This window comes from Trachemys scripta, chromosome 7 (genome assembly GCF_013100865.1).
Source record: "Trachemys scripta elegans isolate TJP31775 chromosome 7, CAS_Tse_1.0, whole genome shotgun sequence".
Classification (NCBI taxonomy): Eukaryota; Metazoa; Chordata; order Testudines; family Emydidae; genus Trachemys; species Trachemys scripta.
In genome coordinates, this window is record NC_048304.1 from 24,774,935 (window position 1) to 24,797,695 (window position 22,761).

Sequence of the window (22,761 nt, forward strand, 5' to 3'; positions counted from 1 at the left end):
TCAATGCAGCGGTGTCGATTTAGTGGGTCTGGTGAAGACCCGCTAACTTGATGGCAGAGCGCTCTCCCGTTGACTCCAGTATTCCAGCTCCCTGAGAAGAGTAAGGTAAGTCGACGGGAGAGCATCTCCCATCGACACAGCAGGGTGTAGACACTGTGGTAAGTCGACCTAAGCTACGTCAACTTCAGTTACGTTATTCATGTAATTGAAGTAGTGTAGCTTAGGTCGACTTACCCGGTACTGTAAACCAGCCCTGAAACTTGCAAAGCCCTGAATTCTGTTACTGCTTGGCAAAGGGTCAATAATGGTTTTTAATAGTTCTTAACACTTCTCAGTGTTTTTACTTAGTTCTTCTCTGTTTTGTTCATTAACATGAGCTAAATAGAGCCCTGATCCAGCAAAATACGTAAGCATGTGAGTACTCCCATTGACTTTAGATTTAGAATTTTTTAAAATGTCCGTTTCCATTTTTTCCTGGTCTAGTGGACAGATGGTATTGTTGCCAATACTTTCAGAGAATTTGCTTTAGCTGAGACACCTGAACGCAAATGGGTTGTTTTTGATGGTCCTATTGATACTCTGTGGATAGAAAGTATGAACACAGTACTGGATGACAACAAAAAGGTAAAACATAGGTGTTATAAATGTCTAAAGAAAATGCTGTGCCACTTAAGAAACATAAGTCTGCATATAAAAGAAAACAGCACTTGTATCTATAACTGCACCTGAGGTAGAATGGAACCAGTTGAGTAGGCTTGTGATTAACTTGTGTTTTTATGAGAGAGATATATGTCAGGAGAGTTGTTTGTGGGGTTTTTTTGGTTGGTTGGTTGTTTTATATTGTAGAATAAAGTATTTAATTTGATCACATTTCCTAATCAAACATATATTCTAATCTTGTCACAAAAATGCCAAATTTATAAATGGTATTTAAAAGAAAAAGAACCTAAAGTTTAATGATATTTCTTCTCTGGAAGACCTTACAACCCAAAATTTCAAAAATGGTCTCCAGTTGTGGGTGTCTATATTTCTGTATGCCCAACTTCAGACACATGGGGCCTGATTTTCAAAGTTGCGGTGTACTCACAACTCCCACTGAGTTCAGTTAGAGTTGTGGGTGCACAGCACCTCTGAAAAACAGCCCCTAGGTATCCCAAGTTAGGTTCCCAAATCAGAGGCCATTTTGTGAGCCTATACTATTTTGGCGTGGTGTCTCATAGTATCTACATCAGGCTATCCTGTGCTATGTTAGTAGCACAGGCTGAGGCAGACATATGTCCTACATTGTGCAAGTTAGACACTTGCCATCCTCTCCTGTTCCCATCCAGTGCAGGAAGATACCGACTTTAAGTGGTGGGTGGACCTAGCAGGTGGCAGTGCTGGGAACTGTGGCTGGGGTTGGTGCTACAGTTGTGCTGAGTCTCAGGAACTGAACATTTTAATTTCTGATGAGCAGTCCAGAACCAGTGCCTAGACAACTTCACTGGTCATGAAAATAATTATCATGGGGTTTTCCTGGAAAAACTTAAACTTTGCAGTTTGAAGCATGAGTTTCTCCTAGTTTATTAAACATTTTCATCAATATTTTTGTTGTTGAAAAATAAATGTGTAAAACTTCAGTAGTTTTGTGAAGCTTACAGAAAGGGCAATGGGTCTGATTCACATCTCACACCAGTATAAATAAGAAGTAACTCCACTGAAGTCAATATATTAATTAGTGTAAAGCTGGTATAAGTGAGAAAAATCAGGTCCAATATTAGTCCTTTACCTGTGATTTCCTCTTCTAGCAGGGTCTGAAAGATCATTTGAGTCCTGTAATATAGCTACAATTCCTATTTCCACAATTAATGGACAAATGATGTGAGTGGCAAAAGCACAGAATTTGGCCCAAAGAGAAAGGAAATTGGTTACTATTTCAAATGATTGTTGTATGTTGCGATGGGTAATGGTTTGTCTTTCCCATTTGCTATTGTAAGCTTCACTCATTTCGATATGGAGATCATCCAAAGATAGAAACACATTAATTTACAAGTTAAACAGATTGTTGTTATATAAGATTTTACTGATATTCATAACCATGGTTATTAAATTAACTCTTCTTCATATTTAGCTTTGTTTGATGAGTGGGGAAATCATCCAAATGTCTCCTCAGATGAGTCTGATCTTTGAAACAATGGACCTTTCCCAGGCTTCAGTAAGTTTAACATTTAATCCATAATTGCACAATTATAAAATATATAATGATGCATGGGCGTGGTCTTAAAAGTGAATTTACTATTCTTCTTTAGCCAGCTACAGTCAGTCGTTGTGGCATGATTTATTTGGAGCCATTACAGCTAGGCTGGATGCCTCTTGTAGCCTCTTGGTTGAACAGCTTACCTGAACCCCTGAGACAAAAGGAACAACAAGATCTTCTGCAAGAACTTTTTAACTGGTTAATACCACCAGCTTTAAGATTTCGTAAACAACAGTGCAAGGTATTTTTTTGTTTTTATTTTGACCACAATAATTATGTTGATGTTTCCATTCCACTCTCTATGTCCTGTGACAGAATACTCAGCGATGGTCATGGCAGGTTTTTGCATATGCAGCAGATGCACCTGATTTTGAGAGGGCAACTACTTTGCCCAACTTGGAAAACTTGACCAAGACTATTAGGTGACATTTGTAGGTAAAAGATATTTAAAAGCTAACCATTATCGTAACGAGTGAAAAGTAATCTCACCAGAAGTTTGAGGGGAGGGAAGAGGATTGTTTTATGTTAGGGAAAGCATTTTATGTGATGTCCAACATGCCATACAATAAGTGGTGCTCCCCATGCTGCACCTATACGATTGTATTAATTGTGTCTAATTTTTTAAAAGATGCATTATTGTCATAATTAATATTACAGATTAAGAGGGTGGCTTTTCAGGGACAGGACAAGGGAAAAGGATTTTGAAACTAAAAGAAAAACACTTGCCCCTAAGTTTTTTCTGTAGAGGCAATATATAATTTAATTGTTTTTCCAAAAGATATACTAAGATTTGTGAGAAGTATTTGATACTGTGATAACAATCATTTTCCATTCTTTGTGTCTTGTAGGAGCTGGTTCCCACAAGCAACAGCAATGCTGTAGTGTCTCTCACTCGACTTTTTGAAATGTTACTTTGTCAAACTGTGCAACAGGATCCTACCAACAAAAACATCCGCACATGGATTATGGTTGGTCTTTTACTGGATGTATTTTAAAAAAGAAAAAGAACAAATAATTGGTAACAGGTCTCTTGCAAAATTAATCTCCTCATCTTGGCTTCCCTGCAATAAGTGCATCACACGTGAGCAAGCATTACACATCCATACACTTCGTGTGCACACACACACTCTTCTGCTGACTATTCAAGTTCACTTTAACTTGGTAGGTGAAAGAAGAGAGTTGAGTGACTGTTTTGTTGCTACTTCTCTAAAACATGGGAGGTGCTCAAACACAGTGATAAGGGATTTATAAGTACCTAGACAGATATATTTCAACCATTTTCCTATCTGTTGTCAATTAATTTAGAACATTTTGTTTTAATTAACTCGTGTTTTAAGACCAAGCAGCTAGCTAAAGGCAGGTACATGATCACATGTTGGGTAAAGAATGATGTGCACATTATAGCAATGCATTTGTCAGGTTGTGCAGAAGTTTCATGGTGTGAGAAAAGCCATTTCTGAGGCATACATTAATCTTAAAATGTTCTTTAGAGATTGACATGAATAGAGAGCTCCAAAATGAATATCAGTCTGAAATGATGCTTGGGATCTACAGCTATTTACAAACTGCTTATGCTTTGCTTTACTTGTTTTATGGTCTTAGTAGAATCCATACATGAAATTAATCCCTGGTGCAAGGGGCACCAGAAAGTGCTCAAAGACTAAGCCCACATAAAGGCTCTGCTGGCTTTCTCCTCTAAAACAGACACATGCCCCTTGCAAAAACAAAACTCCTAGTCCTAGGGTTTGCAATCAAAGAAATCCCTCAATCCACATGGCTCAGTGCCTTGTGTGGTATCCTCAATTGTTTCCAGCTGTCTCACTACACAAAAGGGCTTAATTGCTTCTTCTGCTGAACCTGAAAGAAGAGGATTTATCCTTAACTAGGTTTGTGAATGTTTTTGGCTCAAAGACCCACATGATGGCCGCCATGAGCATTTTTCAACATAATAGTATTCCTTGTAATTTTATATGTTGATCAGATCATACAGTAGTTATCATTTTTGAACGGTAATTGTTTATCTCCTTGTACTCACAGGCTTGCTTTGCTTTCTCCATGGTTTGGTCCATTGGTGGGACTTGTGACAGTGACAGCCGAGTCCTTTTTGATATCTTTATGAGGGATATTCTAGCAGGAAAGTCTGAGGCTCATCCAGTGCCAGCAGCTGTGGGTAAATGGGACTGTCCCTTTGATGAGAAAGGCTTGGTCTATGACTATATGTATGAGGTATGAGATTTACTGATTGCTCATTTTTAGAGTAGTTCAAATAGATCCTTAAAATCTAAGTGAGAGAAGAAAGAAGCTAGGTGGAAATGTTAGCTTCTTAGAATCCTTTGGGGGCAGGATTGACTGGCTTTAATGGAAACAGGATTGGGCCCTTAATGGAGTAAATGAACAACTATTGGTTTTCATAGATTCATAGATTCTAGGACTGGAAGGGACCTCGAGGGGTCATTGAGTCCAGTCCCCTGCCCACATGGCAGGACCAAATACTGTCTAGACCATCCCTGATAGACATTTATCTAACCTACTCTTAAATATCTCCAGAGATGGAGATTCCACAACCTCCCTAGGCAATTTATTCCAGTGTTTAACCACTCTGACAGTTAGGAACTTTTTCCTAATGTCCAACCCAGACCTCCCGTGCTGCAGTTTAAGCCCATTGTTTCTTGTTCTATCCTTAGAGGCTAAGGTGAACAAGTTTTCTCCCTCCTCCTTATGACACCCTTTTAGATACCTGAAAACTGCTATCATGTCCCCTCTCAGTCTTCTCTTTTCCAAACTAAACAAAACCAATTCTTTCAGCCTTCCTTCACAGGTCATGTTCTCAAGACCTTTAATCATTCTTGTTGCTCTTCTCTGGACCCTTTCCAATTTCTCCACATCTTTCTTGAAATGCGGTGCCCAGAACTGGACACAATACTCCAGCTGAGACCTAACCAGAGCAGAGTAGAGACAATAAATTTATTTTATTTAATAATCAGTTTTTCTTTTAAAAAGAATTAATGCACTGACTTTCTAAACAGAGCTTTTTAGTAAATGTCTACCCAGTCTACATAAGGCGTGTCTAGACTGTGCTGCATTTCAGTTCAGCTGCAGTTGAGGCCCTTGGAGTTTTTGAGTTTCATATAGAGGAAAGCACATGCTTAAAATTTAAGCATATTTATAGACCTGTTGTCTTCAATGGAACTATGCATATGCTTAAGCCCATATGTAAGTATTTTCCTGGATAACAGGGTTCTAGAGAGGTAGGGGAATGAAGGGGGTCTGAACATCCATTTCTAAAATGATCCTCCATTCCTTTTAAGGTTTGCTCATCACTAGTGCAATGAGGAAAATAAATACATAAGCACCTGAAATACTTAATATTACATTAACTTGTAAAAGAATGAAGTGCTTAAGAAAACCTTTTGAACATATTATGTCAGCACTGTATTTTCCACTGTAATTGAAATCTGTATTTCTTCTTAGTTGAAAGGCAAAGGGCGCTGGGTGCATTGGAATGAAGCCATTAAAAGCATTAAATATAGTGATGATAAAAATGTTAAGATTCAAGATCTCATAGTCCCAACGATGGATACAGTCAGATATACTTATTTGATGGACTTATGCATTACCCATGGAAAGTAAGAACATCTATTTCATGCGAAACGTTGAATGATTTCATTGTTGTTCATATAGACCCTTATCCAAAGACCACTGAAATCCATGGGGTCTTTCTATTGACTTTAATACTTCTGTATCAGGCCCCCAGAATGTATCTCTATTAGAATATACTGTTCTTGGCCCATTAGACAATAAACAAAAACAGACTTTCAAGCATCTGATTACATTCTTTCTATAAACTTTTTAGTTTTAAAGTCTTTGACTTCTTATAATCCAGCATTCAGTATATCCGTCCCACACTGTTCCACTGATATTGTTAGGATGGCTGCTGAGATTTGGTGCCTCCTTTCTTTTTCTTTTAAAATTACATTTCTCTTAATTTTTCTTAAATTAGTCATGAGTTAAAGATGAGTTAGTCATGAATTAAATGATTAGGACATGCAGGAAAATGAAACAAAGATAATCCAGGGATGGATTTTAAAGCAGAAAGCTGCAACTTTAATAGCTTTTAAATTTAAAGGAGAAGTTCTTCTTTGAGTGATGTCCCTATGGGTGCTCCACTGTAGGTGCGGCAGTGCCCCCTGTGCCTAGGATCGGAGATCTTCATCAGATGTGCCTGTTGGACTGCAAATGCCCACCTTCCCCATCTTGCACCGTGAGCGGGATGTATATATAGTGCTGCACAGTCCAACACCCCCCCCCCAGTTCCTTTTCCACCACCTTTGGTCTGAGCCGGAATCCGCAGCAAAGCCTACTTATCCTTTTTGACCTGTTAGATAGTGCCTTACCTGTTAGTTTTAGTAGTTAGTTCTTTCTTTTTGATCTATATATATATTGTGACAAAGTTCCTCCTCTATCTTGGTGGGTCCTGCGCTTATTGGCGGATTTTCTTGCCTCAGAGATTCACCATGTGGGTTGGGGAACAGCCCAGAGACTTTTCCCTCTGGAAGAACCCACAGTCCAGGTCAATTGGGAGGTTTGGGGGGAACCCGGGCCCGCCCTCTACTCCGGGTTCCAGCCCAGGGCCCTGTGGACTGCAGCTGTCTATAGTGCCTCCTGTAACCGCTGCATGACAGCTATAACTCCCTGGGCTACTTTCCCATGGCCTCCTCCAAACACCTTCCTTATTCTCACCACAGGACCTTCCTCCTGGTGTCTGATAACGCTTGTGCTCCTCAGTCCTCCAGCAGCACACCCTCTCACTCTCAGCTTTTTGTGCCTCTTGCTCCCAGCTCCTTACACTCACACCACAAACTGAAGTTAGCTCCTTTTTAAAGCCCAGGTGCCCTGATTAGCCTGCCTTAATTGATTCTAGCAGCTTCTTCTTAATTGGCTCCAGGTGTCCTAATTAGCCTGCCTGCCTTAACTGGTTCTGGCAGGTTCCTGATTACTCTAGTGCAGCCCCTTCTCTGGTCACTCAGAAAACAGAAAACTACTCATCCAGTGACCAGTATATTTGCCCTCTACCAGACTCCTGTATCCCACTGGTCTGGGTCTGTCACAATATATATAATTTTTTTGCTTTTATGCCTTCTAACCTCCCCATTAGTTAGTTTATATTTTGTGTTTTTCCCCTGCTTCCTGCCCTTCCCTGCTGGGGAGCTTTTTCCTCACCCTTATCCCTGGCTCTCCTAGGTTTAAGAGGTGTGTAACTTGCCGGATTGCCTTCCTGGTAATGGACGGTCACCCACAGTGCATTCACTGTCTGGGAGAGGGACATGTCCTGCAAAAGTGTGCTCATTGCCACGACCTCACTACCAGGGCCAGAAAAGACCAGGACATTCGGTTGCGACTTCTCCTTCTGGAGAAATCACTGTGTCCACCATCGGACCCCGGCCCAGACACTACCCCTCCATGGCCCTCATGCTCCACTGGCTCATCTACTGACTTTCATTTGCCTCATCCTTCTAAAAGGAAGTCTTCTCTTCCTCGTTACGATGGAAGAAAAACAGACTCCCTCATCACCTGCTGAGACTCCGCCTGCTGGAACGCCATTCCCCTGCAAGGTTGGTTGCTTCGACATCCTCAGAGATAGGTCATAGCTCCAGGGCCCATCTGAGTACCTCTGTTACCAGTGCTCACCAAAAGTCTAAAGACCCTAACCTGACAGATCTCCAGCCCTGGGCACCATCTCTTGGTGTTAGAGACCAAGACACAAGACCTTTGAAACTGGTGCCAACTGTGCCAATCAGACCTACCTCAGGCAGTGCGGTACCAACTAAATCGCTGGTACTGACAACTCTACTGGTGCTGATGTCCTTTTCAGTATTGAGCAAGCCCTTGGCACCGAGCAAGTCTGCCGTACTGAGCAAACTCTTGGCACCGAGCAAGTCTGCTGCACTGAGCAAGCCTTCGGCACCGAGGAAGTCTTCAACTCCTTCTGCTGGCTGCGCAGGAGAATGTACCTCTCCCTCAGCACTGATACATGCGCCAGTGACAATGATGCTCTTTCCTCCTCCCCAAGAGTTTAGATACCCTGAAGACCTGTCTGTCTCTGATTTGCCTGAGTCACCACTTCTCAGACATGACATCTCTCCACTTCCATCCTCTTTGCCAGAAATGTCACCACTCTACCCTTTCCCCTCCAAGGATGACACCTCTGTTCCCTAGTGACGTGGAGGAGGAAGAGGAGTACTTTATCCCACCCTCACACTTGAGACAGGCTCAAAGTCCTCCTCTCTACATACTACCCACAACCTACCATTGGACAAGGGCCCTGGTATGGACCACCCTCTGTGCAGCCCCACGTGCAACTCCCTCAGCATTGGCATGCTGAGATCCTTGGGCCGTGTACAGAGCACAGTTTGGGAAGCCTGCCACAGACCAAAATCAGAGGCCTTCACCTTCACCTTCTCCATTGATCTCTTGACCACCAGAGGCTGAGCCTTTCCTTATGGTGGATGAGGAGGAAGAACAAGAGGAGAAAATTCCACCACCATTCCATTTAGTCTCATCAGGAGAAGAAGAGGAGATCATGCCTCCACCCCCTACTACAGCTGATGACTTCAAACATTTCCAGGAGTTATTTCGCAGGATTGCAGACTCCCTCCACATTCCTTTGGAGGAGGTGAAGAACCAATAAAATAAGCTGCTTGACATCCTACACACATCCTCCTCCACAAAAATAGCCCTCCCTATCAATGAGGCCTTCTCGATTCTGCCAAGGTGCTCTGGCAGACCCCAGCATCCATCCCACTGACTTGCAAGCGGATGGACAAAAAATATTATGTTCCCACAAAGGACTTTGAATTTCTGTTTTCTCACTCCATCCCAAATTCCTTGGTTGTCAATGTCGTGCAAGAAAAAGGACACCAATACCAACCTCGACATGCCCACCATAATAGAGACTGGAAACGATGGACCTGTTTGGATGCAAAGCTTATTCATCTGCTACTCTCCAGTTCCATTTATCCAATTACAGTGTTCTCATGGCCAAATATAATTACACCAACTACTCTAAAATACAGGAATTTTGTCAAGACCTTCCTGATGACAAAAAAGAACAACTCCAGGCACACAAATGTGAAGGACAGCTTTGCAAGTCTCTTTGGACTCTGCGGATACCGCTGCCCATTCCATCACAACCACCATTGTCATGAGACGGGCATCATGGCTGCATGGATTTCTGAAGGAGATACAAACCACCATTGAAGACCTACCTTTTGAGGGCTCCAAATTATTCATGGTGTGTACAGATGACTCCCTACATTCCCTTAAGGCCTCCCAAGCAACTCTTCATTCTCTGGGCATTTACACTCCAGCACCAACGAGACGCCCGGGGAAGTATCAACTTCCTCCATGATCCCCACCACTGCAATACACTCCCCAAGGACAATATGATACCCAGCAACATTGACAGAAGCCCCCTATCAAATGCAGACATACAACTCCACAGGGGGCTACTTCTTATGCACCTCCAACCAAACAGCAATTTCGAAGTTGTGGTCAAGGCCCCGAGAAGCCATCCCCTGTTTAGTCACATCAACTGTCTTCCACATCCCACCAGTTTGGCAAACACCTAACCCCTTTCTTTCCATCATGGCGGCTCATTACCTCAGACAAGTGGGTTCTGGAGATCATTAGGGAAGGATACTCCATCCCCTTCCTATCTATCCCACCCCACCCCACCACATTCCTTCCCTGTCTCTCTTCAGGGACACTTCTCACAAACCCATCCTACGAGATGAGATAAATCATCTTCTGTGACTAGGAGCTATAGAACCAGTCCCATCCCAGCACAGAGGGAAGAGTTTTTACTCTCCTTACTTTCTGGTCCAAAAGAAATCCAGCAAGGGAAACCAATCCTAGACCTTCAAAACCTAAACAAGTTTGTCAAACTGCAATGCTTCAAGATTGTTACCCTCTACACCATTATCCCAGCACTGGAACAGGGGGATTGGGTTCTCAGCCCTCAATCTCCAAGACACGTATTTTCATATCACAATACATCCTGCTCACAGACAGGTACTCCAGTTCATCATGGGGACCAACCACTATCAGTACAAGATACTGCCCTTCTGACTGTTGGCAGCATCTCATGTGTCCTCCAAGGTCCTTGCAGTCATCGCTGCCTCCCTGCAGAAAAGAGGGTGTTGTCACCTTTCCATACTTGGATGACTGTATCCTCAAGGCCCCATCTGAAACTGACACCCTTTGCACCATTCGTATGACAATGGACCTTTTCTTGAGTCTCAGCCTTTGTATAAACTTGGAGAAATCTACACTGACAGCGGTGCAATGTCTAGAGTTTATCGGGGAACAACTGGATGTCATACATGCTTTCAGCCTTCCTCCCAACTCACAGATTCTTGACTACAGTCAATCTTGTATCCAAGGTCAGAACCTGCCCCCAGATCTCAGCCAGGACGTGAGTCCAGCTACTCTGCTACTCTACACCGTGCAGGGCCGGCTCCAGGGTTTTGGCCGCCCCAAGCAGCCAAACAAAAAAAAAAAAAGCCGCGATCGCGATCTGCGGCGGCAGTTCGGCGGGAGGTCCTTCACTCTGAGCGGGAGTGAGGGACCGTCCGCCGAATTGCCGCCGAACAGCTGGATGTGCCGCCCCTCTCCGAAGTGGCCGCCCAAAGCACCTGCTTGGTAAGCTGGTGCCTGGAGCCGGCCCTGCCTTCATGGTAAAACATGCAGGTTTACACATGCATTGCCTTCAGGTGTGCTGCCTACAGTCTATGTCCATCACAGACACAGCCTGCATGAACTCCTTTCCATGCCTATGATGGTCAAGGACTCACTACTCTGGTGGACTCAGCCCAAAAATGTTTGTGTTGGTATTCCTTTCCTTCAACCAGCACCATCCATGAGTCATCCGTAATCGATTGGGGAGTGCACCTTTGCAATCACACAAACAAGGGCAGATGGTCTTTCACCGAATCCACCCTGCACATCAATCTCCTAGAGCTACGGGCAGTCTGCAATGCCTGCCAACACTTTCTCCAATTGATTGCACATCGCACCATGAGAGTCATGACGGACAATATCACCTGCATGTTTTACATCAACATGCAAGGCAGAGCAAGTGCCCCTCTTTATGCTCAGCGGCACTGAAATTATAGAACTGGTGTATCCAACATGGCATTACCATCTGAGCTGCATACCTCCCTGGACACCAGAACACCACTGGGGACTCATTGAGCAGGCGATTCTCCCATGATCATGAGTGGGAACTGGATGCTTGAGTCCTTCAGCACATTTTCAACCGCTGGGGATTCTCCACTATTGACACACTAGATAATGCCTGCTGCCCTCAATTGTGCTTGAGAACGGGACTGGGGCACGGATCCCTGGGAGATGCATTCCTCATCGTTTGGTATGCTCTGCTAATCTAGGCCTTTCCTCCCTTTCCCCTTCTGTCTCGTGTACTCCACAAGATACAGAGGGACTGGGACCGAACATTGTTATAGCTCCGACCTGGCCACAACAGGTCTGGTATACTTAGTTCCTTTGCATGACAGTATGTTCTCTGATCTCTCTTCGCCTAACTCCATGATTTCTTTCTCAGGATGTGGATAGCACCAATGTACAGCTGCTCCACCTGAAAACATGGCTTCTCCATGGTTCCAGGATTCGGAAATAACCTGTTCATAAGCAAGTATATAAATAAACAAGTACTCTTGAATAGCAGACGTGACATGACATGACTAGAAGCACTTTCCTCCAAAAATGGACTAGATTTCAATGCTGATGTGCCTCCTATCAGGTCAACACAATGAATGCTCCATTATCACTTATCCTGGAATATATTTTATACCTTAAATAGTTGGGATTATCCACCAGCTCCATCTGTGTGTATTTGGCAGCTATCACAACCTTTCACTGCCACGTAGACAGCCACTCTGTCTTCAACTACCCACTCACGAAACATTCCCTAAAGGGCCTCCAAAATCTTTACCCTCACATATAGGATGTAACCGCTGCTTGGGACCTAGCCTCTTTCTATGCTGTTTTACAAGACACCCATTCAAACCAATAGCAACATGTTCCTACATTCACTTATCTATGAAAATGGCATTTCTTGTCACTATCACCTCTGCCCAACGGGTTGGTGAAATTGGAGCCCTTATGGCATACCCCCCATATACAGTTTTTCATAAAGACAAGGTTACTCTATGTCCATGTCCAAAATTTTTACCTAGGGTACCATCTTCTTTCCATCTCAATCAATCTATTCACCTTCCTTGCTTCTTTGCAAAGCCTCACAGCAACCAACAGGAGACAGCATTGCATACCCTGTATGTCAGATGAGCATTAGCTTTCTACTTGGTCAGAACTAAACCTTTCCAAAAATCACCATGCTTATTCCTCTCAACAGCCAAAAGATCCAAAGGTGCAGCCATCTCTAAGCAATGCCTTTCAAAGTGGATCTCTTGGTGTTTACATCTGTCCTACCAGCTACACAAATGACAGCCTCCTCCTGGAACTAGAGCACATTCCAACCACTCGCTCTCCATCTCTATTGCTTTCCTCAGTAATATTCCAGTTATTTACATTTGCAAAGTGGTCACATGGGCATCAGCGGACACTTTTGTCTGTCACTATGCCATTACGCAGGATGCCTCAGCAGATACTCAGATGATACTGTCCTATCATCTGCAGTAAATGCCATTCCAAAACCCCAGCCTTCCAATTAGGGACACTGCTTTCTAGTCACCTACAGTGGAGCACCCATAGGGACATCACTCAAAGAAGAAGAGAAGGTTACTCACCCAGTGCAGTAACTGTGGTTGTTCAAGGAGTGTGTCCTTGTGGGTGCTCCACTACCCACCCTCCTCCCCTCTGCTTTAGAGCTGAAACATAAGTTCTGTAGCAAAGAAGGAACATCCCACTCATGGTGTGAGATGAGGAAGGTGAGCATGTGCCATCCAACAAGCACTGCTGATGAAGATCTTCCATCCCAGGTGCAGGAGGTGCTGCCACACCTACAGTGGAGCACCCATAGGGACACACATCTCAAAGAACCTCAGTTACTGCACAGGTTGAGTAACCTTCCTTTAACTCACCATACACTCCCTTCTTAAACACTAGGTATACATGTGGGTCCTGTTCAGGGTTAAATGGCCTCCATGCCAAAAAACTAAACATTAGGGTTGGTCCTCTTCTGCCTAACCCCTAGGATTCAGCCCTTCTCTGAGTCCTCTGACCCTTCCCCCATGAAGGGGAATGATGGTACACATGAAGGGTGCCTCAGTCTATGAAGTCTTAAGGTCTCCCCTTCTTCTTCCAGCCTAATAGGGTGTTCTACTCATGTTTGCCTCTGGGAGGTGATACCTTTGAGTTGCTCACCCACAGTGAACATCAGTCATAAATAGCAATGGAATTACAAACTCTACTGGTAAACATACAGTTTTTAAATTCCGGGCCTTACTCCTTATTTATTTAAAACTATGCCTCCTTGTCAATCTGGTCTCATGGGACAAATTCCTTCCTGATCCCATGAACTGGCCATCAATCAGACCCACAGCATCTTGGAAACAGTTGAAATTATACCTCCATTACAGGGCTGGGCTGGGATGGTGGGGCTGCAACTGCAGCAAGGTGGCTGCTGCAAACCCTGAGGACTTCACATTCAGGAAGGGAAGAGGTCATAAGAGATTATCAGCTCTCTTCCCCATTCCCCCATTTTATGGCAGCAGGGAGAGGCAGAGAAATCTCTCCACCCCCTCTCTCTTCCTTCAATGGACAATTTCCATATGTGTTCTAGGTGAAGTGGGGGTGGAGCAAAGGCTTGCCTCTCCCTTTCCTTCTCCCATTCTCCCCCAGGAACTCTGGGGTTGTCTGTACCCTGCGGGTCTAATAAAACTTCCTCCCTTCCCCCAAGATGGAAGGTGAATTATCTTCTTATATCAACAATTTCTGGAGTTTTGATAGTGACAGCTGGAATTTTCAAAGGGGCTTAAGAGAGTTAAGTCTCTAAATCCTATTGAATTTCAAAGGGAGTTGAGCACCGAAGTCCCTGAAAAATCCCAGCTGGCATTTCTAAACTTCCTGTTTCTGTTGGGTAAAATTCACCCCAGTGTCGAAATCATGCACAAGGCCCTCTGAACTATTTACTCCTGATCTTAAAGACTTTAACAGCTGAATTATGGTTACAGTGTAGACATAATACAGTGTATTTCAGACTATGCATTTCTTTGTTAGTAAGGTCCCTCTACCTTGCGAGCCTGATTCTACTTTCAGTTATACCTCTGCAACCCCATTAATTTTAAGTGATTCTTTATTTCAGTGGGGTTGTAGAAGTGTCTAACTAAGAATAAAATTTAACACACATTTTTAACGTATTGGTGTTTGCAGTGGTTTACACATATTTACAAGTAGAGCAGATGTGTTCAGTATTTCATTTTTAGTTTAATTGGGTGTATGTTTTATTTACTATTTTGCTTTTGATTGACTAATGTAAATTTGTATTCTTTTTTGCAAAGACCATTGCTTTTTGTGGGACCAACTGGTACTGGAAAGTCTGCATATGTGAAGGATAAGTTAATGAACAACTTGGAAAAGGAAAGATACTTTCCATTCTTCATTAATTTTTCAGCACGGACCAGTGCCAATCAGATCCAGGTTGGTAGAAACAGCTGGTTAACATTAATTACAATGAGATTATATAGACAGAGATGTAAATTTACGTGGAATTTGTTCAGTGGATAAGATTTGGCTCTGTCATTTCAAGATACTTTTATTGTGATATTTTTATAGTAGTAATGATTCCTGGAACGTCAATGAAATGTTGTTTAAAAACAAAATATCAGCATAGACTCAATTTACTTTACTCCGGCCCTGAAATTCACATCTCCTTTTGGTCTCATAGAGCCTATGTTTGCTGATCTTCAGGGCATAGTTGAGAGCCCATCTGATCGCTGAGGTTGTTGCTTTAGTGGATAAGCATATGGCTTGGTTTAATTGGGGTTAAGCCTCTTAATGTTTATTTGATATTTTGTCAAACAAATTTTTGTATTTTTTTTTCATTTGTGTGTATGTGTTCAGAGATGTAAGCTGGACTTGATTTTAGAAATCTAAGATAAATAAATAAAAATTCTCGGCTTTGGAAAAAATATAAAGTAATAAAAAAGTTCCAGAAATGATTTATTATGATTCAACAAAGCTAACCCTAATTATTAAGAACGAGGATGTGGCTAAATAGCATATTAGTGAAATTGAGGGGCAGGAGGGATGATTTTTTTTTTTTTTAGTTTTTAAAACAACCTGATGTTTAAATTTGCTTTGCTTTTTTGATATCACACTCCAAAAATTGTAATAAACACTTGGAATTTTCAGCATTTACAGCTCTACTATCAAAGCATACACTAAAATGTTACCTGCTCACTGGCTTTCATAGCTAAGTTATTATGTATATAGTTTCTCAATCTAAGCATTTTGTAAGTGTAAAAACTCAGGAGGATGTGCGCAATCTACATTTGACCAGACAAAATGAATGGTTACTGTAATCATCTAACTATAGTACTTGATTTATATATCCAAATGCTGTTTGCTCAAATGCTACCCAGTTTTTGATTATTCAAATGCTTTGGTTTTGATCCCACAAAGGGATTTGCTTGTGCAAACCTTTCTGCCTGATGTCAGTGCAAATGGGCCCCATCAGGGTTCTTTGGATTGAAAATTGTGAGTACAATTACAAAGGAGGGTGACCAATTCTGTAAAAATTTGTACCATATGTTTGCTCTGTTACTTAATATACTGAATATTTTTTGTAATTGCAGTGTGTTGAAATCCTACATAAATCTGGAGTAATTTTTTGTTAGTGGATAGTTCTTCTTTTTCCTGTTAAAGAAATTTTTCCCACAGTCCAATTTTCCCTTTGTTGAGCACCAAGATAGTACTATATCTCTGCCATGAGTGGTTTCCTTGACACTATCAAATTAGGGCCCTGATCCTGTATTTAAATATGAGTAGACATCCATTGTGGTTCTGTGTGGGTGTAGCAGTATGCTCACCCACAAAGAGCAAATTGTAAGATTGAGGTTGGGAAATTTTTAGGGCTCTATCTTCTGAGGTGCTGAGCTCTGACATAGTAGAGCATTTAAGCATATGCTCAACTTTCAGCAGATGAGTAGGATCATTGAAATCAGGAGGGAGACAAACTTGAAATCAGAAATAAATTAAAACAGATTATAATTTTTCCATTTCAGTAAACTCACCAAATAAATGTAGAATAACAAGAGAAAGAGGATTACAAAAAATTAATATTCATATCTGTATTTTCCAGTTCTGATTTTCTTAATTATTAAAGCCATGAAGTGTTTCAGTACACTATTTTCCATTATGTAATATAGTTGGGCTGCATATTAAATTAATGCTTTAAATGGTCCCATCCTGTTTTTTAGAACATTATTATGGCGAGACTGGACAAAAGACGCAAAGGAGTATTTGGCCCTCCTATGGGAAAGAAGTGTGTCATCTTTGTAGATGATATGAATATGCCTGCATTGGAGAAATATGGAGCTCAGCCTCCTATTGAACTTTTAAGACAGTTTTTTGACCATGGAATTTGGTAACTATTCAAGACAGATCTAAAGCTTATAGTAAATTAGTGGATAATTTTGCCATTATCATTTAATTTTCAGTAAATGCTATTTATATTTTTTTTTATAAGTCAACATTGTCATTTTAAAATTATTTACATTTTAAACAATCCTTATGTTGCTTTTTAGTCATACACTCATAAGTGACTTTTTTTTAATTTAAGAGATTGATTTTCAGCTTATTTTTAGCAGTCCATGACTTCTTGTCATTATTGAGTAGAGTTTCTTTATACACAATATAGATTTTTCTTTCTTTTCCTATTTCTGCAGATGTCATTGTTTCTCTTCTTTTGTTGTTGTTTGTGACTTTTTAGTTTTTTTCTCTCCAGTTTTAGTCTTACTTTTGTATTTGTTTTCCCCACCATTCCTTCTTTCAGAGTGAACTGCCAGACCTAATAGGGTTGTGACCACTGAAGTTGCAATGGCATTTAATCAATTCAGAAAATGAAATCAGTGATTTGTGCTGTTGTCTGAAATCCAATTGATGAATCAGTTAATCTTAAATTTCATCTGCCAGTTAATCATGGCTTCCAGGATTCTCTTAAATTTATAGTGGAAAATAGTTGGAACATTTGAGCATCCTGGGCTGAAAAGAGGGTCTGAAGGTTGAGTCCAACCTTGCTACAGATCTAGTGACTGTACTCCTAATAGCCATTAATCTTTCCTGTTAAGGACTTGCTCAAATTTTTAAAAATATGGCCAAGTTAGTTGCTCCTAGTGACTAGAGGCTGTGCAAAATGTTTTGGATGAAACTTTTCTTGGCGAAAAATGCAGATTCAGAACAACCAAAACATTTAATGAATTTGTGTAAATTTTGCTGAATGGTTTCTAAATTAAATGTTTTGATTTTTTTTATTCAAAATGACTTCTCTCTTAGAAATTTCCTTGAATTTTATTTTAAAAAATCTTGATATCTGTACAAAATATTTAATTTCTGGTGTAGCAAAACATTTTGTTTGACACACAACGATTTTTTCAGACATGCCAGCAAGTTTAAAAATTAGCACTCTGCACAGCTCTCTTTGTGATGTATTTAATAGGGGTGTTTTGAAAGCTACTAGTGGGGAATTATTGCAAAAAGTCTTTAAAGATTTGCTGAAAATTTTAAATGAATTTGCTCCAGCATGAACATGATCCCTTTGTGATTATTTTTGTTCCCCAAACGAATTAATGCAAACTTAGTGCTTGAAATTAAAATTCAGTTTTGGTGAATACCTATGCATCAAACTTTGATAATGACTACAAGGAGTCTCCTCGTTGTTTTTGTGGATACAGACTAATACAGCTACCCCTCTGATATTTGATAATGACTGTCCATGTCACACAAATGTTTGTGGAAAACAATGTTGGGATGTGACTCATCTGACTATTCATAATGAAGCAACATAACTTGGATGGCAAATATCAAGTATTGAATACTTACAGCATACTGTCTGCAATATAGCCACAGATATAAAATACTTTTAAAAATATCAGTGAATAAATTAGAAGTCATCTGCTCATGAATATTCTACAAACAGAAATAGTTATAAATTACTTGCTCAGCGCTAGTGAAAACTTTTTTGCCTAAAGCAACAAAGAGTCCTGTGGCACTTTATAGACTATAGACTATTATTTTTTGCCTAAATAATTTTGCCTTCAATTTCCCTTTTTTAGCCTGTCCATAAGTCCTGGGTTTTATAATTAATTCAATTTTTTTTTTAATCCAGCTCTACCCACGATATCTAATTTTAGTGGCTTGAAGACTTCTATTACTATCTTGCTTAGCTGTCTCATTTCTAATACATAAGAACATAAGAACGGCCATACTGGGTCAGACCAAAGGTCCATCCAGCCCAGTATCCTGACTATCGACAGTGGCCAATGCCAGGTGCCCCAGAGGGAGTGAACCTAACAGATAACAATCAAGTGATCTCTCTCCTGCCATCCATCTCCACCCTCTGACAAACAGAGACTAGGGACACCTTTCCTTACCCATCCTGGCTAATAGCCATTAATGGACTTAACCTCCATGAATTTATCTAGTTCTCTTTTAAACCTTGTTATAGTCCTAGCCTTCACAACCTCCTCAGGCAAGGAGTTCCACAGGTTGACTTTGCGCTGTGTGAAGAAGAACTTCCTTTTATTTGTTTTAAACCTGCTGCCCATTAATTTAATTTGGTGGCCCCTAGTTCTTATATTATGGGAACAAGTAAATAAACTTTTCCTTATTCACTTTCTCCACACCACTCATGATTTTATATACCTCTATTATATCCCCCCTTAGTCTCCTCTTTTCCAAGCTGAAAAGTCCTTGCCTCTTTAATCTTTCCTCATATGGGACCCGTTCCAAACCCCTAATCATTTTAGTTGCCCTTTTCTGAACTTTTTCTAATGGCAGTATATCTTTTTTGAGATGAGGAGACCACATCTGTATGCAGTATTCAAGATTTGGGCGTACCATGGGTTTATATAAAGGCAATAAGATATTCTCTGTCTTATTCTCTATCCCCTTTTTAATGATTCCTATCATCCTGTTTGCTTTTTTGACTGCCGCTGCACACTGCGTGGACATCTTCAGAGAACTATCCACGATGACTCCAAGATCTCTTTCCTGATTAGTTGTAGCTTAATTAGCCCCCATCATATTGTATGTATAGTTGGGGTTATTTTTTCCTATGTGCATTACTTTACATTTATCCACATTAAATTTCATTTGCCATTTTGTTGCCCAATCACTTAGTTTTGTGAGATCTTTTTGAAGTTCTTCACAGTCTGCTTTGGTCTTAACTATCTTGAGCAGTTTAGTATTATCTGCAAACTTTGCCACCTCACTGTTTACCCCTTTCTCCGGATCATTTATGAATAAGTTGAATAGGATTGGTCCTAGGACTGACCCTTGGGGAACATCACTAGTTACCCCTCTCCATTCTGAAAAACTCAAAGAAGGGCTGAATCCTAGGGGTTAGGCAGAAGAGGACCAACCCTGCGCACTCCGGCGGATCAAAGCAAGTTCAATATAACTCGGTTTCGCCTATCACACAGTAAGATTTTTTTTGGCTTCTGAGGACAGCGTTATATCTGGGTAGAGGTGTATTGGCGTCATAGTGTTTCTGGACTTTCTCTGCAAATTAATCTCCTCCCATTCTTTTAATTCTGTACAAATATAAGGCATGGAAAATTTTGCAACTTTGGAAAGAAAGTTCAGAGATACGTTTTTGTTTCCTGTTCAGAGCATTAATTTTAAATGTTTAACAAATCCACTTACATTATAACTGGTTTGGATCATAAATTTTGAAGAAAGTAAATAAAGAAAATTAGTAGATCTTTAAGGACCATGATTTATAAATAATTATTTGATTAATATCTAATGTGTATGTTTCTATACTAATTTGTTGGTTAAAGATGTCATCATGTATACCGCAAAACAATGTATTTAAATTCACATGGTTAAACTACTACATATTGGTCAAATTGTTTCAAATTTATAAGTATTTCAATGCTCCAACATAAGCTTTGAAGTTAATGTTCTTTCAAGATAAAATAAAAGTGTAAACTCATTGAGGTACCCTTCAACTCTATTTGTCTATGCTGTAATTGGCATTGTATAAATAACAACAGATGTAGGCAAAGTTCATACTTTTAGGGTGATGTATTATTTCAGTCTGCCTGATTGAGAAAATAAAAGTGCCCTTTAGTGTATGAAGACTAACTTTCCAACCAGGAGGCCTAGAAATACATGTTTTTAAATTAAAAAAAAAAACTTACATTTTAGGGAGTACAGCGAAAGGAAGAACCTAAGTCCCCCAGCATTTTCATGGCTGCAGATATCTGTTGCTCTTGGATATCGGAAGTATAACTCTCCAATTGACATTGTCATTAGTTATTATTTATTTGTGTTATCAGAGCATCTAGAAGCCCTAATCATGGACCAGGACGCTATTGTGCTAGGTCTGTATAAACACAGAACAAAAAAATAGTTCCAGTCCCTGAGAGCTTACAATCTATGTATTAGTTGTTGTCACACAAAACTGTGGGATGGAATTGTGAATCCCAGATTAAAACTAATGATTTGGGCCTCAATGCTTCAAAGCAAAACATGTATGTGTGTCCTTGACCCCACGTGATGCTCCACTGAAGTGAACTCAAAGGTCCATGTGCATGGCTTTGTAGAATTGGGGCCTAAGGTATCATATCTAAAAAATTCTGTAGTGCAGATGTATCAGACTACCTGCGTTAGGATTGCTTTGTTATATCTGTAATTGTCTAAATATCACATTGTAATTTGTTTTGGAGGTACGACTTAAAGGACACAAATAAAATTACACTGGTTGACATACAGTTGATAGCTGCTATGGGACCTCCAGGAGGTGGGAGGAATGCTGTTACATCTCGTTTTCTGCGACACTTCAACATTTGCACCATTAACTCCTTTAGTGATGAAACTATGGTCCGTATCTTCTCTACCATAGTAGCTTTCTACCTTCGGAATAACGAATTTGCTCCTGAATTCTTCACAATTGGAAACCAAATTGTCAATGGCACTATGGAGGTAAGAAGCAAATACCTTCCTGAAAGTTCTATTTTCCACTACTTGGTAAAGGTCCAGATTGATTAAACTGACGATATTGGAGTTTGGGAAATCTAGTCCCCATTACTATTTTCAAAGTATAGACAAGTCAACAGCATTTATTTATATGAAGTTAAGTTATTTTTATGGGTAAAGCTTTATTTTGCTAGAAACTTGTGTGTCAGTGTGGACACCAATATTGGTACACATGCACTTCATCTCTGCAAGATTGGAGTCTTTTCAATAGCAGTGTCCTTTGGGTCTGCATCTCCATGTAGTGCCTGTTTGTGCTCCCGTGCAAGGGCATAAGGGCGGAGTGGCCGCAGCTGTCCCTCAATTTCCTCTTATTGCATGTGGAGACATGATGGACTCTAGCAATGTCCAATCTGCTACTCCTTAGTACTGGCTAATTCTTCTACTCATTCTGCTTTACTGGACAATCATCTTCCTTTCCTAGCAGGAAATTGCATCAGACGCCCTAATTAGTTAAATTTGGAACTTAAAAAAGAGAGAGAGACTCCCCGTCAATATAGCATGGCTAAATGCTATCTGCTCCTGCGTCATGACGAACTCCAAACCTTTGAGTTTTAAGCCTTGCCCATTACATGATGGCCTGATCCTGCTTACTGATGGTCTTAGTAGATGCCTGTTCTGCTTGGGTGAAAGCCACATACCAGATCAAGGCTAGGTATGCTGCACCTTTTCCTCAAAGGCATACAGGTCACAGGATGCTTATCTTAAGCTCCATTTGCTGGAATAATCAATTGAGAAATGAGTACCAAGTCTGATGAGATACTGAAGAAATCAACATCCAGGAGTGCCCCCTGCAGCAGTAGTGCAACACTGAAAGCTGGCGCTGATAAACCCTCAGTGTCGCCCCCCCCCCCCCAAAAAAAAAAGTTATCATCAAGAATCCTGGCACTGACACCTCTGGCACTGAAGGCCAGTGCTGAAAGGATGTTCTGAGCACAGAAGCTGAGATTCCAGGCACAGATCTTTATGATCACACAAGGAGACACCTAAGCAAACCTAGACTACTAAGCTTCAAACAAAAAAATGGGAGCTGATGGCATGGAATTGGCTATACTTGTAATATCAACAAAGCATGCCTGAGCATCGACTCCGATGATCATGCAGGCAGTGACACCAACTCCATCAGTAGAGTCACCCATGGTATTGGCAGATATCCACACCTATTCCAAGGATGACCCCCTGCATCGAGACCACTGCTGACACCAGAACAGACTCCAGTACTGAGATCAATGTTGCCTTGGCAGTGCCCTTGGAGGAAGTGTATTCATCTTCCCTGTTGCTGGGCCACA

At 41.0% G+C, this 22,761-nt stretch overlaps 1 protein-coding gene across 1 annotated transcript in view; it reads left to right on the top strand.

Annotated features, from left to right (window-relative positions):
* Positions 1-22,761, top strand: part of DNAH12 (dynein axonemal heavy chain 12) — a 177,999-nt gene that overhangs the window by 79,232 nt on the left and 76,006 nt on the right. Inside the window, exons 32-40 of the mRNA XM_034776707.1 lie at positions 484-624; positions 2,111-2,194; positions 2,289-2,477; positions 3,085-3,204; positions 4,274-4,462; positions 5,708-5,862; positions 14,773-14,911; positions 16,693-16,859; positions 21,166-21,421. Of these exons, the coding sequence (XP_034632598.1) occupies positions 484-624; positions 2,111-2,194; positions 2,289-2,477; positions 3,085-3,204; positions 4,274-4,462; positions 5,708-5,862; positions 14,773-14,911; positions 16,693-16,859; positions 21,166-21,421 (1,440 nt within the window). The remainder of the gene's footprint in view (positions 1-483; positions 625-2,110; positions 2,195-2,288; positions 2,478-3,084; positions 3,205-4,273; positions 4,463-5,707; positions 5,863-14,772; positions 14,912-16,692; positions 16,860-21,165; positions 21,422-22,761) is intronic.